Source organism: Trachymyrmex cornetzi, unplaced genomic scaffold (genome assembly GCF_001594075.2).
Source record: "Trachymyrmex cornetzi isolate Tcor2-1 unplaced genomic scaffold, Tcor1.1 scaffold26, whole genome shotgun sequence".
Lineage (NCBI taxonomy): Eukaryota > Metazoa > Arthropoda > Insecta > Hymenoptera > Formicidae > Trachymyrmex > Trachymyrmex cornetzi.
Window position 1 is genome coordinate 615,965 of NW_017297270.1, and position 17,189 is coordinate 633,153.

At 33.6% G+C, this 17,189-nt stretch overlaps 1 protein-coding gene across 1 annotated transcript; it reads left to right on the plus strand.

The window, feature by feature from the left end:
- The first annotated feature begins 9,154 nt into the window (after positions 1–9,154).
- Positions 9,155–16,037, plus strand: LOC108761668 (esterase FE4). The gene is made up of 9 exons (XM_018508327.1): positions 9,155–9,388; positions 10,209–10,349; positions 10,736–10,895; positions 12,399–12,865; positions 12,947–13,115; positions 13,409–13,584; positions 13,640–13,784; positions 14,646–14,787; positions 15,062–16,037. Exons 1-9 carry the CDS (start codon positions 9,155–9,157, stop codon positions 15,345–15,347), a joined length of 1,920 nt encoding a protein of 639 aa, XP_018363829.1. The 3' UTR covers positions 15,348–16,037.
- The last annotated feature ends 1,152 nt before the right edge of the window (positions 16,038–17,189 follow it).

Genomic DNA, 17,189 nt, shown 5'->3' on the forward strand with positions numbered 1-17,189 from the left:
TATATATATATATATTCCACTTTAAGTTCCAAAAGTGTATACTAGTTTAGTTACAAAAATTGACCTTTTATAATTAAATCGATAAATTTACGCGGCACGCTGAAAGACCGTTTTTTAATTTAGATCACCAGTCTAAATTAGTACGTCTTCCCTAAAAAGAACATGAAAAATACGATTTTGCCGAAGTATCTAAATATTAAGTTAGATATTGAATAGATCTAAAAACAATTTTATCGAACTATCCAAATAATTATGCAGGACGTCTAGCATGACGAGTAATGCTGCAAAAGTTTTGACATTCTAATAATCGGCTTGACCGCATTATTTTGATAGTCCAACAAAATTATTTTCAGATCTAGCTAAATTTACATAATAGGAGTAATGAGAGACGGTAATAAAGTCGAATTAAGTTAATAAATCACGTTGTTTCCATACCCGACGCTTATTTCGCGGATTGACGTGCACCTTTGACCTTTCTAATTAATTTTCTTTCAGCTCGCGCTCCATTATGTGCGATGAGAAATTCTTGAAAGAGCATTAAGTCAGGTGTATTACAATTTCAAGATTGTGCTTGGTATTATTCCCAACCCTCATCCACCATTATAAGAGTCTCCATCTATCTCTCTTTATTTTTCTTTCCGGATTATGTATCTTTTCTAGCACGTACCAGAGCTTTTTAAAAATCGACGAAATCCACGCTGGCCATCTCGTGCTGCAAGATGAGACGAGTAAAAATAACCAAAGCTCGAGGCTCGCGGTCAACGGTGCCGAGATATTCCGCAGGAAAAGAGGAGTTGGTACGTCCCAAGTGTCGATATATCTTGAATTAATCACTCCTATGATCCGAACGATCGGGAGCGTACGCTCCTGAGGAATCAAGAGACTTTCACGGACAGGTTAATGGCAATATCATTATTGCAGCCGGTCGTTATTCACTCTAACAAACCGTGCGGCGCGATGCATTAATCTCCCGAGGCAATGCATCACCGGGTTGCAGTGCTTTCTCGCGTACGCGCCGCGGTGCATGCAGTGTGTGTATGCACTCGCACGCGGTTTGCAGCATACAAGCTACGAAAGCTGCTGCTGCTGCTGCGATGCTGGTGGTTCATGTAGCAGTGTCGCCGGTAGTCTAACGTGCATATTTCACTTTCGCACGGTACCGAAATGCCGCCGGTTGTTTCTGTCTCTCTCTCTCTCTCTGTCTTTCCTTCTCTAGTCCCTCCACTTTCTCGAGTAGATTCGCGCTCGACTTAGGCGACCAGCCGAATTATAAAGGGAATTTCGAGAGCGTAACGGGAAAGACGGCGGCCAAAGAATTTCGACTTTCTGTGATTCAAAGTCTCACCTTTTTTACGTTTCCAAAGACTGTCGCGAACGTTTCGTTTAGGCACTGACAGAAACATCGACATTGCATCAGCACATACAATAACAGGATCTTTTACTTCAAATATCTTTTTATATCATGGCAATACAAGTATAAAAGAAGAAATTTATTTACTTCAGTCTATAAAGCTAAGAAGGAATTGCTTTAGATTCACTTACAAGGGCACCTCTCGAAATGTCAAACACTGATTTTAATGAAACTTTGTACAAGTTACGTAAATAGATTGACAATTTAGAAAATATCACTTGCGACCAATTTTGTGGGATGAAATCTCACTCCAAAAGAAGTTAAAATACTACCGCACTCTTATTTAAGAGTACAAAGTTTTCACTTTTTTTCAGTAATGGCAGTAATTTAACTCTCTAGAATAATTTTACTGCCATTTTGGTATATATTTATATGTGATAATTTAAAAATCAAAATTTAAATAAAATTCATCCTATTCCTTTTTAAAAAATTTAGATTTATTGTCATTTTATATATACATATATATATAAAATGACAATAAATCTAAATTTTAAAAGGGAGAAATAGGGCGGATTTTATTTAAATTTTGATTTTAAGTAGGGTAAAATCAGGGATTATGGCATAGGCTACTAATATAGAATAGTGACTTATTTTTTAAACAAAGCATTGCAATCTGGCGGCAATCGCTGAAAGTTATTGCAACTGTTACCAAACATATCATAACAAACAATGAACTCGGTCCGACCAACCGTTTTGCTACAATTAACATTTATTCATTTTCGTTACGTCAGGAGATTTTAGGTTATGTTCATATTAGCAGCTTATTTGCATTAAGGTTATAGATTATTCTTATAGATTATTCTTATAGATTCAATTGTATTATGTATTACAAATTATTATTGTATTACAAATTTGGACTTCGTTTATTGTATTATTTATTACTATGGTCAAAATTTCATCGGTATTCCTTCCATATTACATCCCATTTTTTAGACCCTCCCCATTTTCTCACTTTTGACTTTTTTGTTAATATTGACGTTGGACTTAAATTTTGGCGACTTTCATATATTGAATGTTGTAGCTAACATATTCCTCAAGAGTTCTGTGTAAATTTAAAGTCTTCATATGCATTTATATCGCAGCAATGTTAATTTAAAAAAAGCTATTCCATAATCCCTGCTTTTACCCCCTATATAGGTATATATAAAATGACAATCAATCTAAATTCTAAAAGGGATGAATAGAACGAATTTAAATGCAGAGAAAGTACCTTATATTATTTATCTGCTATTTAACAAAAAAAAAAATAAGAAAAAAGTAAAATATGTATCCAATAACAAAAATACCAAGTCATAAAATTTTATAGTAGTAAAATTAAAAATTACAAAAAATTCTGAATTACACGGAGAATCGCAATCTTCTTCGTGAAATCACCATAATACAAAATTAGGATAAAAAGATACTTTATTTATTATAGTCTCGTATTTATGTCCGGATGTTGGTTCGTCAGTGATTCGCCTCGAATCAAATTTCCTTTCGGAGCATAAAGGGATGAAAAACAAGACGTACGGTTTTCATTTGGCCAAGCGCTCTCATTTTCCCTTTGTTCGTAATTCCTTTACAGGAACGCGCTTTTCAACGACGGCATTAAACAAAGATAAAACCGCGACAGTGAAAAAAAAAGATAATTTCGGCTATCCGGCTGGAATGCATATAATAATGTAGTCGTGCAAATACAGACGATCCATTACGAAGACGGCCAAAGCTAGCTCGAGCACCGATAAATAATATCGCGATTAATAATTTCACAGTGGCGACCATTCGCGCTGGTTAATTCATCGCTTCACGACATTTAATGCACGTCCTGCATTTTCCGCGTGACGCGTTACAATATAATTTCGCGTCGGCTGTAAATTCGTTTTCTCGTGTAATCACTCGCCCATACGGGAACGTGCATAATGACGTTTACATTAAATTCAACATTATCGGCGTAATGCGATATGCGTTAAACCCTGGCAAAAGTCGCCGGGCGAATGCAGCTTGATCTACAATGTGCTTTTTGTTTCCTGTTTCTTGCTTTTTACAACTTACTTTTTGCCCTTTTTGCGACCGTTTTATTAACAATCGTGTTTCTTGTCTCTTCCAAAGTTCGACAACTTTTATTTAAACGAAAACGAAGGCAAGAGGTAAAAAGTGATACAAAGTAAGAAACAGAAAGCAAAGAGCACATTGTAGATTAGGCACAAAATAGGAAATGTTTGCGCTCCGGCGTTGGTCAAATCGATGATCGACAATTGCTCGCGCCTAGAATTGCCAGTTGTACTTAGTAAGTACATGTACTCTTTAAGGTCGTGAAACTTCTGATCATTACTTTACATTTATGGAATTGTATCAATAAGAATATCAGAATTAGTAAAAGTTATATTCTAGAAATTTTACTTTATTAAATACCTACATTTAACGTGTAAAGTTATACCTCCTTCTTCCGCTCCCGGATTATAACTTTTTTTAAAAAGTGTACATATGTACTTTTTTCTTGTGATTCAGATATGGTGGCCGCCCCACATCATCGTTCTGCAACAACTCGTGTCCTCGTATACTCCGCAAATTGACGCGGAATGCAATGACGTCGTCGCGTGGAAAAACTTTGCAGCCGCCTCGTCCCTGAAAATCATCTCGTTACGCAAATGTGTCATCACGACTGCCGCGAGATTTACCGTACAAAAACCACGCGTGCTAGCTTTCCCATTGTCTTGTCCGTAGAGCGGACCGTAGTTTTACACTCTCGGTAAAGCACTTGGTTTACGTTTCATTATTATAATGCGCTCACGTGTGATCAAAGTTACGTACCTCTCTTTATTTAATAATGCAGCGCGGTATTGACAAAGCACTTCCAGCTTACACAGGACGTTCAATTTTAAAACAGAATTACAGATTTAAAGGAATGGAAATGACAATGCAATGAAAACGTTTAACGACCACAATTATTAATCATACAAACGATTTTCAGTGGAGTTCGTAATTGCGTACGTGGAGGAAGTAATTGTTACATCCGACGATGTTAATAGGGCAAGCGTAACATGTTGCTTCGGACACGTGCGCCAACCGAGAAAATTAGTACAAAGTAATCGCAAACAAACTTTAACGACATCGTCAAGAACGAGGGAAATTGGTCCGCACCGCCGATGCAAAGGCCTGCGCTATTTCCAGCCGGTTCTTGCCGTCGTGACTGCATCGCGCACTGCAATTAGTCCACGACGTGACAAATAGACGAATGCATAATCCAGCGCAACATCCGCCTTTAATCAAACACGACGTACTCCTGCATGCACGTGGACATGGAAACAGCCGATATTAAATCATATTGACGTTCTACTCGATTCCCTCTTGCCACGAAGCCCGCCATTACGTGAACAAATACCGAATTAATCCTTGCTTTCTATTGCCTTTAACATTTCAAGGAAATTAATTTATTCAATTATAGAAGGCTAATAATATATAGGTATTATTTTTTAATTTTAACATTTTATAAAGCACGATCATACATAAATGAAACGTAAAGGTAAACAAAAGCGAATTGTATTAAGTTAAAAAGAACTAGATCATATAATTAATTTTAATTAATTCAAGGCTAGATTGTATTACGTACATGGGAAGGACGCTTCTGCTGAAGTATCTAAAAATTTAGTTGGATACAGACCTAAAAATAATTTTGTTGGACCATCAAAAATAATTATGCAGGAAACTCAAGCATAATGAGTAATGGCTACAAAAAATTTTGATATTCTAACACTCAACCTGAGCTTTCTACCTAATTATTTTGATATAGTCTAACAAAATTATTTTTAGTTTTCTGTATCTATCTGAACTTTTAGATATTTCAGCAAAATCGTTCCCTCTGTAGAAACTTCTCTTTTCTCTGTTCAAGATTCAATTAATGCTTTAAGAACATCAATACTAATTCAATGAGATGCTTTAAGAACATCAATATTAATTATAATCATTAATAATGAATACATATAGAAAAAACGATTTTGCCAAAGTATCTAAAAATTTAGCTAAATACATATCTGAAAACAATATATTTATGCCATTAAAATAATTATGTAAGACGCTCAAAATAGTTTCTATCTATAATAGAGAATATTAAAACTTTTTGCAACACTATCGTCAATGCTTAAGCGTTTTACATAATTATTTATTTTATAATCCAAGAAAATTATTCTCAGATTTATAGCTAGCTAAATTTTTAGATACTATTAGCAAAACTATTCTTTCGATACAACTTTTATTATCAAATTTGGAAAACCGTTTGATTTCCTTTATCTCAACGCTTTTCTAAAAAGTAAATTTTTTACAAACATACAAGATAAGAAGAAACATATCGATAAACACTTGCTCACGAGATCGCTATATATCAGTAATAATTAAATTATTGATTTATATTCTATAGTCGTCAAAACGCGAGTTTTAATACCATATGAGTTCTCAAATTTTCTGGAAAAGCATAATAATAAAAAGTCAGAACATTCTTGGCATGCCAGTCATTATCAAATTATCAATTTCTTCGCGCTATTTTTATTGCTACTTTTGATTTGGTGATGTTTGCACAACGTTATCTAGTAACGCTAAGTGTAAGTATATATGTATTCATCATATCCCTTTTAATTTTAACATTACGTTATCAATATAATAGCGTGCTTATTAACTGATTCAACAATTTAGTGATTTCATATCTCATGCTTCTCATTATCCATTATTTAGCACTATCAAGCTCACGAACAAAGCTATATGCATACTAATTAATTAATAACAAGTAACAAAGACGAAGTAAGCTCGCAATAATAAATAATAGAATGTTTAGTAGTATAATTTAAAATGATAGGACGTCTCTTTGCATTTAATTTATGACTTTATTACGCTTTGTTGGAATATAACGTAATAATAGCATTGTTGTCTTTTGTTACCTTTTACTTAGATATACATGATTATCGTAAATAGTCAGTCGATGAATCAGATTTCTACACAATATCTAATGATACAGTATCTAAAAATTTAGCTAAATACACATCTGAAAATAATTTGGTTAGACGGTAAAGCGTTCAAATCGATTGCTAGAATATCAAAACTTTGTGCATTATTACCCATTATAAGAGTTCTGCGTAATTATTTTGATAGCCCAACAAAATTATTTTCAGATCTGTATCTAACTAAAATTTTAGATATTTCAGCAAAATCGTTCTTTCTGTGTATTTATATGCTTAAATTTTTATTGCGCAAAATAAATTGTATCGAAATTGATTGTATAAGAAATCGCTCGATCGCTTTTGGAACTAGGATGTAATTACTCAATTATTTGAAAGATCCAAATATGGTGCTTCTCAATCGATTCGTATAATCAAGATTGTATCGTCCTAATTATTGCACTAAATCTAAGAGCGAAACAAAAAGAAAAGCCGGTAATTATAGGGAGGGAGCAAAAGACTGTAATCAGCAGAAATCTGCGACCAAGTAACACGGCATAACTAATGACGAGGAGATAAACACGGCTCGGCAAACGACGCGTAACGAGTGAAGGTGCCATGGAGATTTCGTGCGGAAACGGACCGGAAACTCCCGGGGGAAGCCCCTCTTGTCAGGAAATTGTTAGGACTTGAACCCACCGGCGGAAGTGAATCCTCCGCCACAGCAACGGAGGTAGTGGCGTTGGCGGTAACGGTGGCGGCGGCGACGGTCGACGTAGAAAACCGGAGAAGAAAACCCACGGGATGCGGTAAGAGCGCCGGTGAAACCCGAATTAGACGGTCGTTCGATTTGAGATAAATAAAGAACGATCGCTTTTCAAAGGTCTCTCCGTTTCAGGGTTTTGAGAAAACAATCGGCGATGGCATTTAAGGTAATTCTCCTCTGGCAAGAGCTTCGAAAAATATGCTTGTTAACTCTAAAACTAAATAAATCAGTAAACCGAATAAGTAAATAAGCGCCAAATATAAAGATTTAATTTTAGTTTATAACAATGCTTCTATGTGAACATTTGAATATATTTTCCAGTTCTTCAATTTGCATGCCAAATACAATTAGTTTTGAAAATGCAATCCTAAACTAAAGTAGGAATAATAATATTACAAATTCAATTGATCGCCAATTTAACATTTTATACATGATTGGGTTATTGCATTTCTTTTGTTTGGAATATTAGGAGCATTATTTAGGTCTATAGGACCTAAATAATGGTCTCCAGTTCTTTTTTTTTTAATACACAACTCTATAAATATTTTTCAAACATGTCAAGGTAAATAAAAAAATTTACATAGATGTAAGAATTGCTTAATAATTTTTGTGATGGAAATTAATCCTAGACACGAATGATCTATCGTGTGTACTAAAAGTTAATAATAATGATAAAACACTGTAAAGAATTTATTACGAAGAATATTATCAAGCTAAATAAATTAAATAAAATAATTTAACAAATATTTTTTTTTAATTTAAGAAAATATTAATATACATGAGAGAATTAGGAAAATGATAGGTTTATGTTGAATCTTCGAAATTCTTAAAAAGGACTTCGAAGACATCATCATTACATTATATTTTTTGCTGCAATTTTTTGTGTGTACTTTTTTAAGTTATTACTTTATTCCACCATTGCGACAGCTCTTGCGAAATGGTTTGCATTTCGAGTTTCAAATAACCTTGCGCGATTGTTGACATTGTGAAGTATGTAGTGCCGTGGCGGAGAGCTAAAATGTAACGTGTTGAATAATGGAATGGTTACGAGTAACCCGGGTTAAGTTGCTCATCTATAATAATGTACAGTATGTAGCTAAGCTCCGCCAAAAGCCGCATTACCCCTTGCTTAATAATACGTCACGGTTGATAGAGATCCTTCTGATGAATAAATGATGTAAAGACGGCGGGGCGAGGACGGAATATTCAATCACTTCCTATGAAAAACCGAAACTTTCCTACTTTTCGACAGACAAACGCAAAAAAAAATTAAATACCTACGCATTTTAGTATTATATTTATAATACATTTTGTTGGTCCATTCTGTATGCTTTAATTTTGTGAAGTTAAATTGGCAATCTTATCAATTCGCATTTGAAGAATTTATATAAATTATACAATATAACATTGGTGACTTCACTATCGAAATCCTTCAGAGTGGAAAATCTCTAAAAAGTGAAAATTGATACAATCTTTAAAAAAATTTTCAATCTTTATTAAGAGTAAAATTTCACTCTAAAAGTTTTAGAAAACATATGTGTTTAACGCTTATCTTCACTAAATATTAATAATTTCTAAAGTCAAAATTAATACTCAACAAAGATATGTTTGAAAGTGGCTTAACTTCATTTGCAATTAAGCTCATCTTTGTGACAAACAAATACAACATACAAATCGTTATCAAAATTTATCACGCGATACATTCACAACGGCATATAAACGTAATGATGTGCAATTAATTTTTCTAAATGTCCTCGAATACTCTTTACACAATTTGATGACTGTGCTCTCAGTTAAACATTTACGTTAAAACATTCTATGATATCTATCTTTGTGTTGATCTATCATAAATTTTATACTTAAACAACATTGTAAAGTCCCCTAGCTCGGCTTAATTCGTCACTTTTATACGAATTAAACGTATTGCGTCCGTATCACGTGGCGGTCCGCGATAAAGCAGCTCGCGGTTGTGCAAGTGAAGTTGTGCTGCATTTCAGTCGTTTTATGCATATGATATGCGCAACATCCCTCGCGATAAATACGGGATAAAGTGAATCTCTCGCACGGTGTAACATGTCGTCGCTTCGTCTTCGGTTGAACGAAAGGATTTGGCCATGTATATGCGTTTTCATGTTCCTGCTCATTTTCGTTAACGGTTTGTTCATGGATTCCGAAAATCGACTTCTCGTCAACACGAAATGGGGCCTCTTTCGCGGCAAGTGGAGCAGGACCATACGCGATCGGTCAGTCGCGAATTTTCTCGGCATACCGTACGCTCTACCCCCGATAGGCGATTTAAGATTCAGAGTACGTATATTGTTTGAACACGAGCGAGTATAATTTAATTTAATTTATTCTTTGTATCCTTTAATGATATGTGAGGATCAATTCATCTGTGAAACTTGTAAAGATTTTGGAAGATTGATAATTTTTGTCCAATCTCAGGCAAATAAAAATCAAAATTATAAATATGTATTTTACATATACATTTTACTTTTAACTGAAACAAATCCGAATTATACCGCATTCACACAGAGCGTGAACCACGAAAGTGACTTATGCATTTCTGTAGTTTCAAAGTAAACAACATCCATATTACGTACGTACGTATATACGTATATACTTGATAAATTAATTAAATTTTAATCAAATTTAGTACATTTTCTTAAATTAAATTATTTTAATTTTATTAACTCCATTGTTTTAGTTAATTAATGACACATTGGATAGAAATAATAGCGACCTATAGAAATCATTAAAAATAACTCAAATTAAATATAATTTAACATTATAAATTTAGCGGTACGCAAAAAGTGCAAGCAAAGCGAACAGATTTTTAATAATACTTTACATCTAATGAAGTGCATATTTAATATTTAGTCTAATCTATAACCGTTTTTCTGTTATTTTTTTTATTTTTATAAATATTTATAATTTTGTGTATCAAAATTAAGCCGAGTCATTTATCCATGACTCATCTAATTCGTTGAAAATTCACACTTTTCGGCAAGAAATGACACTACTTGACTGATGTGAATAAGAAAACGTAAATCACATTCATAGTTTACATTCCGTGTGAACGCGATATTAATTAGCAATATAGTTGGATTATATAATATTTTGTCAGAGCCCGCAACGGTGGAATCACACGTGGACAAAGATTCGCGACGCTACGGTCGATGGGCAAAAATGCATTCAACTTGATAGGAAAAACTCCAGAATTGTTGGTAGTGAGGATTGCCTTTATCTAAACATCTTCGTTCCCAATGTGAGTGATACATTGCACAACAAATATTATCGCTCAATAATAATAATAAATAGAATGCGCAATAACAATAAAAATCTAATAGTGGACCAATATCTCATAATCACGTAAATAGTTAACATTGCGCGCTATTTTTGTAGTTTTGCCAAAAATTGCAAAGTAAATAGAAAATTACAATGTTTCAAGAACAAACGCGAATGAACTCAATTAGACCACGGGTCTAACAAGGCTTAACTAAACTTAAACGAATCAAGGTTACGTTGTTGAAGCGATACTTTTTACGTTAAACGTTTAGCGCAATGATTATTAAATATTTCGTTTCTACGTTTATTTAAATATGTAATGATTTTTTTTGTCATTCTGTAATTTTATATTAAAAGTCTTTATAGATTTTAGACCGGCAAAAATCCACGAAACTACCGGTTTTAGTCTTTGTACATGGGGGTACATATATGACAGGAAGTAGCGATAGCAATCTGTATGCGCCGGATTATTTGTTGGAGCAGGATATAATCCTTGTCACGCTGAATTACCGACTTTCTGCTTTAGGTGAGGAGAAAAGATTTATCGAACGTAATTGTCAGTGACTTTTTCATTACAATAATGCGTTAGATCTATCTCAAATTGAAGCACACAGAATAATTTTGTTAAAATATCTAAAAATTTAACTAGGTATAGATCGGAAAATAATTTTGTTAAATCAATAATTATGTAGGGAATTTTCAAGCGTGATGAGCAGTGTAAAAGATTCTAACATTCTGACAATTAATTTAAGCATTCTGCATAATTATTCAATAGCACTGTTTGACAAAAAACACCAGAACGATTAAATGATTAGGCCGTGTTCCAAGTATACATTGCCAGTACTGAAATGTACAGTTTACGAGGCTATAAATCTTCAATATTGTAGTATATATTTAAATACTATGTGTTGCGTTCTGGTGCTTTTTTTTGTTAAACAGCGTTATTGAAATAATTGTGTAGAATGCTCAAATTGATTGCTAGAATGTCACCTTTTGCAGCATTGCTCATCATGCTTGAATTTCTTGCGTAACCATTTCCTGTAGTCTTTTGACTGCTTAATACAAATCCGGTTTCAAATTGTTTAAATTTGCAAAAGAAATTTTCACGTATTTTGTCATATTATAACTATGATATGTGATGTGCTGTAGAAGTTTTGTTGCAATCAAAATTAAATATATTATTCGGACTTTCAGCCCTCAAACAAATTTTTTTAGCATTGGTTATACAGTTAATAAAATGCACGGTTAAATTAGATCATTAACGATTTATTAAATATAATAGCTTTTAATTATATTTATTTAAACTTTTAGGCTTTTAGACCGTTGAATACGAATCCAGTATCAAAATTGACGAGTTCGAAATGATGGCTTCAATACTGGAGAATGTCAAAACTTGAAAAATGTTTGAATTGCTACAAAAATTTATATGTAGAGGTCTTTCATTAATTTGAATTTCAATGTCCAAAAAACTACAAAAGCTGACTAGTTTCATCCTGATTGCTTTTTTTATCGAACAATGCTACTAATTGTGAGAATACTCGAGCTGATTGCTAGAATTGTCAAAACATTTTGCAGCATTGCTCATCATGTTCGAATTTCCTATATAATTATTTTAATTGTTTAATTAAATTATTTTCCTTTTAAAGACTGCAAGTCCTAGCTGTACATGTAATTTAGATTGCAATGAAACTTCTCCAGAGCATGCTACATATAATTATAATGACAAAATACATGAAAATAGTCTTTTTCGTAAATTAACTGCAATTTATCAGCAAATTTCTAAAAATTTACACGATAGAGTAATTCCGAAAATGAATTCGTATTCAGTACTTAAGAAACTATAAAAAAATAATTAGTCCTGTTCCAGTGTTCAAAAAAATCATTTTTTGTCGAACAGTTTAGTTCAATAAAATTTTCAAATTTGTATCTAGCTAAATTTTTAGATACTTCAGTAAAACCGATTTTTCTGTGTATTAAGAAATAATAAATCTTATTACAATTTATAACGCGACGAGTTCGAATCACTTAGGGTTTTTCAGTACAACGAACCAAGTCGCGCCAGGTAATTACGGTCTTAAAGATATAAAAATGGCTCTCGAATGGGTACAAAAGAATATTCACAGCTTCGACGGGAATCCTGAATCGGTGACCCTTATGGGACACAGTTCCGGTGCAGCGGCGACTCATGTTCTTGCTCTCTCAAAGAAGACCGAGGGACTCTTTCACAGATACATTTTACTAGGGAGTTCCATTTTAAATCCATACAATATTCACCTTCCAAAAAGATATAGAGAAGTATGTCTGAAATTGGCAAAACTTGTTGGCTGCCTATTGAAAAAAGACGATGACGTAATTACGCCGAATGAAACACTTATCTTCGATCCGACCACAGAAGACATTTTATACCCGGGTTATAAAGTAAAAAACGACGAAGAGATAATGAAATGCATGAGAACAGTTGATGCGAAGAGATTAGAAGCGATGACGCATTCTTTCGTAAGTACCGTTAATAGAATCCTATTATAGAAATATTGATATGTTACCTAATAAGAATAGTTTTGTATTATTTTATGTTAGAGTATTTGGAGGTCACATCCGTGGAGTAACTTTGGTCCTACATTGGAAGATGACTCAGAGGACGCCATTATGACTGTGCATCCAATAAAAATATTAAAGGCCGGACTGTTTCGCGATATACCGGCGATAATACAAGTCACGAAGGACGAGGGTTTAGTGAAGACACTCGGTACTTTTGCAAGTAATAGCGGACTTTTCCGTTATTACTTCTTGTAATAATATTAATTAAGTTATCGTGCAAATTAATTAACGGCGTCGGATAATTTTCCGAGATGGAAGAAATATAGTTACAATTATTATTATTATTACATTAATTAACTTTATATCAACTAAAGTTAAAATTTTAGCGGAGCAGTCATTAGTCACTTGATATTCGTTTCAATGAAAAAATTTCTAAATTTTTAACTAAACTTCAATACGGAGAAAAAAAACTTTGACGATATCCGTACCCATTCATTTCAGATTTAGTCATAGATCCCGACGCCGAGGATGAATTAATGAAGAATTTCGAAGAATATTTGCCTTACTTTATGGATTTACACGAAGCGATTTCCAACACTACCGTTTTCGCTTCTGCAATACAAGATTTTTATTTTAACGGAAATGTGATGATGGGTCTTATGGATAATATTACAGAGGTGAGTTCTAGGATGAATACGTGAATAATGTTTGACAACGAGATTATTTTTTTAGGTGATGAGTGATGCTATAAAATGGCCGGTAATTCAAACTGTACAATATCAGTCGAATCTAGGAAACGCCAGCATTTACTTTTCCCTCTTCGCGTACGTAGGCACATTTTCGAACACCTTCTCTTCAGGCGTCCCCGTTTCTTATGGTACGTTATCCGTACACTATTAAAACCATTTCCACGTACGCAGTTGGGAAATTTATGTTAAATTTAACACAGTTCATATATCCCAAACAGTCCATCCAAATTTTTGTGTTAATTTAACACAAGATGAATATGTTAGAAGATACACAAATATTATGTAAAAAATTAACACAAAATTACTTTAACATAATTTGGAAGCAAATTGTAAAAGCACACTTCTTCAGTAAAATTAACATTTATAATATATTAAATTAATGTGTGCGTTTATTATCTGTTATTATTTATTTTAGAATTTACATTTTGAAACTGTATTATTTTTATATTATTTGTTCATTTATTTATAAATTCCATTATTTTAACACTAATTGTAAGAATGGTTGAATATTAATTTAATACAGAATATTCAATATTCAAATAACACAATCACATTATGTTACGTTAACACGCGGATATATTAAAAATTCAATATCAAAATTGTGTGTATAGGACAGATTTTAATACAAGTAAATAATAATTTTTATTTTATAACAGGATTAAAGTTGAGATTAACGCGTATAATAAGATACATAAAAGATCTCTCGAAGTTTAAACTTTATTTTCTGTTTCTTCAGTCAATAAAGATAATAAATAATTAAAAGTACTGGTTTTGACATGATAATATTTTTCTTCTTGATTTCAAATACTTACTGCTTCTAAATACGTTAAACGTAACAATAAAAATGTTTATGTTGAAAAAAACAATATGAAAAAGAAGAATCCGAAAGATCCTTCATCATGAATTATAATTATATCGACTATCTTCCGCAATCGAACATTAAGCAGACATTTATGTGAATTTTAATAATTAATAATTTATTCCCTCAGCTGTTGCACATGGCGACGAATTAAACTACTTATTTCCTATATTGAATAATATGTATAAAAATATGCTATTGCACAATACGCAGAGCGATATTACTATGATTAACATCATAACAGAGATGTGGACAAGTTTCGTGATACATGGGTAAATAAAATTAATAGCATTATATAATATGGTTACTCATAACTCTTATTACTAAAAGATTAATAAGATTAATAAGATAATTATTTCGATTGTAATTTTTCAAAAACGAAAGTTCTTCGAGTATATTACGTCCAATTACCATTCTATTTCCGGCATCGCATTGCATGATCCGTCTTTCAAATCCGATAGGAATACTAAATCGCTAGGAAATTCTGTTCTATACAGCGACGACCGGATATTCTTACCGATCGTAATGTTTATTTCATATGTACAGAATCCCGAAAGCATGGATGATCCCCACATGGCCCAACTACCGCAATCATCAGTTCATGAGGTTCGGGATTGACAGATCGCCGGAAACTGTGGTGCAAACCGATTTCCTGCCTAACAGAATGAAATTTTGGGAGAAACTGATGAACGAATCGATGGAATCGACGAACAACGTGTTTGTCGGCGAACCACCGGAAGATATACTTACCATTATCAATAACGCTAACGCAATCGATCATAGGTTAACAGTTCAGCTTGCATCATTAGTGATAATTTTTATTTATATATAAATAAAATTACAACCTACGCTCGCGAAAATAAACTGTATAGCGAAAATACGATGATTCGCATAAGCTAAACTGATATTGAGCAGTTATTTCCGCGCATCTTGTCACGTATGTTATTTAAATGATATTTCCACTCGGGCGGTTCAAACCAAAGACCAAATTATATATCAAAACTGTCTGTGGTATAAATGCAAAGAGAAAAATACGTGAATATAAATAGACAGCGTTTTATACGTAAATTATAAAAATATTTATTGTGAAATATATTCTCCTTGTTAGTAATAATTGATAAAATATTATTTAGGAGCGCCAAGAGTAGATATAAATGTAAAGCAAATATGGATGCATTACAGAAAAATATGGATAGAACACATATGATTCGTTTTTTTTTGTGACTCAAGATATAAAGTTCGATGTACTTTTCACGGAAGCTACTTTTATCCGCGTCAGTAAAAAGTAACGATGCTAATAAACACGGAGCGAAGCTGTTTCGTTCACTACCTGACGTTATCTCTCTCGCGGTACGAGAACGATACAGTTGTTAATAGCATCGATAAAGTTTCAAAAGATACATAAATAGAAAGTTCTGAATTTGACTGTGTAAATACATCAGGTGTGCAGTTCTATTCAGGTGCAAGCTTTCGTTAATCCCCTAATCCGGGTTATTAAAATTTTCAATTAAATACGCGTTATATTTAAGTACACATAAAATTATATTTCAATACATTGAAAATACATCGCACTCCCGCAGGAAAAATAACATAAGTTAAAAGTACAAAATTTTCAGGAGAGAGAAAAAAAATTGCGTACTTAAAAATTAATTATTTATGAGAGTATTAACACTATTAATCCTAATCGATATTCGCTCTGAAGTTTCCTTAACTGATATTCGCGGGTCCAATGTACTTTATTGTACTTATTGTATCTTTGCTTAAAAAGTTAACACGATTGAAAGAATTTTTCTCATTTTGAAGGTCGAAGAATAAGATTGCGTAATTTAAAATGATGTAAAACTGTGAAAAATATTTGTTACAAATAATTATTCACGACGTAGTTGAAGAAAATTCCAGGTTCACTAAATCTGCGAATACCGATTAAGATTTAAGTCAAGTAGAATTAATCTCACAAATTGCTGACCAGTATATCTACATTGGCTAGTATATCTACATAATACTGTTTTCTCCTCTATACTCGTTTCTTCCGTTTTTATTATGGATATTTTTGTTATATCCCTTTCATATGGGAGCACAAATCATGACTGAAAGACATCACGACCGCTCCCGAGAGTCATTCGCGTTTCCGCTTGCAGCCGAGATTAACGTCATCAAAAGTCCCCGACGGTCGTCGCGTCGGTGCGGTGGCCGTCGCATTAAAGAGAGCCTAATAAACGAAAGGCATAATGAAATTCGCTGGAAATTAAGTTCGTCACACGACGAGTTAACGCGCATATAAAATATGCAGCTTCCAGTTTTCCCGACGAACCTGGGCGCGCGAGTGCGCGCTCGGGGAAATTAATCATCCGCCCTAGGCAACCGCTGTTTGTCTTCTTTCCGTTTTCCATTCCGTTTCCGGATGTATCGCGGGAGGAGTACGTTGCGCCTTGCGCCGCGAAGGCGAGCGAGCGAGAGTGAGATTACAGCAGAACGAGAAAGAAAGAGAGGATCAGACGTCCTCTCGAGCGATGATTATGCAACGACGATGAAACGAAGACAAACACCGTGCCGTCGCCCTCGGAGTACCACCGGCGAGACCATATCGCCGTGCCTCTCTTAAGGATGAAAAGTGCTAACAGCCATGTAAATCCACGAGATCTGTGGGACTCTACGTGGATTATCGTACGGCTTT